General features: G+C 46.1%; 1 protein-coding gene across 1 annotated transcript in view; it reads right to left on the bottom strand.

The window, feature by feature from the left end:
• Positions 1-941: 941 nt before the first annotated feature.
• Positions 942-1,293, bottom strand: part of ATAD1 (ATPase family, AAA domain containing 1) — an 11,171-nt gene continuing 10,819 nt past the window's right edge. Inside the window, exon 9 of the mRNA XM_009083816.1 lies at positions 942-1,062. Coding sequence (XP_009082064.1) covers positions 942-1,062 — 121 coding nt within the window. The remainder of the gene's footprint in view (positions 1,063-1,293) is intronic.

Raw genomic sequence — 1,293 nt, 5'->3', positions numbered from 1 at the left:
CAGCATGTGACAGAGCCAAACATCACACAACACCCCCCCCGCCCCAGAGCTCCGACATTCCGTGGTGCAGTGCCACAGAGGAGCTTCCAGAGAAGACTGAGCTAGCAGCAAGCCCTTGGTACAATGCAGAAGAGCTCAGAAAGCTACAGCTTCAGAGAGCTGAGATGTGAGGCTGTAGGAAAGACCAGGTAAGATTCTACTCTAACTGCTCACAGCAAGGGCAAACCAAAGCTAACCCCAGCACTGATTGAAAAAGCCTCTGGAAGCAGAATTCATACGAAATTAAAAGTATTCAAACAGTTTTTACATAGCACTTTGCTATCTTTGACTAATGGCACCAGATTTCAAGTGGTCAAGTGAGAGAAAAAAACCAGTGACATGTCCAATTTTGCTTTGTTCTAGAAGCAGTTTCTACCTTGGTATTTGCAGCTAGAAGGAAGAAGTAAATGTGAACCAAGCATTGAGGAATCTTTAAGCTATACATCTTCTCTTTTGGTTTGCTTCAGGAAGTAGAAAAGATTTTCCATACTCAAGTTATCTACAGATTATGTCTCTCTATAAAAAAAAAGTGTGGAGATATATACATTTCATCCATACACACACACTCCCTATGTATATACACAGCCTGGGGAAGGGTTGGGTCCCCCCAATCCCAGTGCCCCCAGGCACCACCTCACAGCTGCTGGGAGGCTCCTCAGGGTCTCAGGGAGGGACAACACACAGGCAGTTGCTCTTGGTCTGGGCTAAATTGTTCCACTCATGATCTCCTCTTGCACTTCCAGTTGCAATTTCAATAACTTAGAAGTTGTTGTATAAAAACGATGCCGGAACTTCCTTGCTGAAGGAACATCTCCACTCCCACCCCCCTGGCGTTGTTGGTGCTAAGTGATTACAGAAGTCAAAGGAAATCACAGCAGGAACTGCAAACACACTCTCTTGTCTTAGTCAAACACAATCTCCATGGCAAGGTTCTGCATGGACACATCCTTGGATCTCCTCATCTTCTCAATGGCCCTGTGGAGGTCCTGCTGCTGCACAGGTCTGATCTCATCTTCATCATGGCTGTGAGAGAGAGGGAAAACAGCAAGGAATGATTCAGGTGCTGTATCACAGCTGTTCCAGCAGTGAGAAGCAACCACTGGACACAGCAGCTCTGACATGGGTCCAGCATCATGAAAACACAGAATCAATCAGGTTGGAAAAGACGTCCAAGATCATCAAGTCCAACCTGTGATCCATCACCTTGTCAACTAGACCAGAGCAGTAAGTGCCATATCCAGTGGTTTCTTGAAG

The sequence above is a fragment of the Acanthisitta chloris genome, unplaced genomic scaffold (genome assembly GCF_000695815.1).
Source record: "Acanthisitta chloris isolate BGI_N310 unplaced genomic scaffold, ASM69581v1 scaffold561, whole genome shotgun sequence".
In the NCBI taxonomy this organism is placed as follows: domain Eukaryota; kingdom Metazoa; phylum Chordata; class Aves; order Passeriformes; family Acanthisittidae; genus Acanthisitta; species Acanthisitta chloris.
This window is presented reverse-complemented; position numbering and strand designations above follow the sequence as displayed.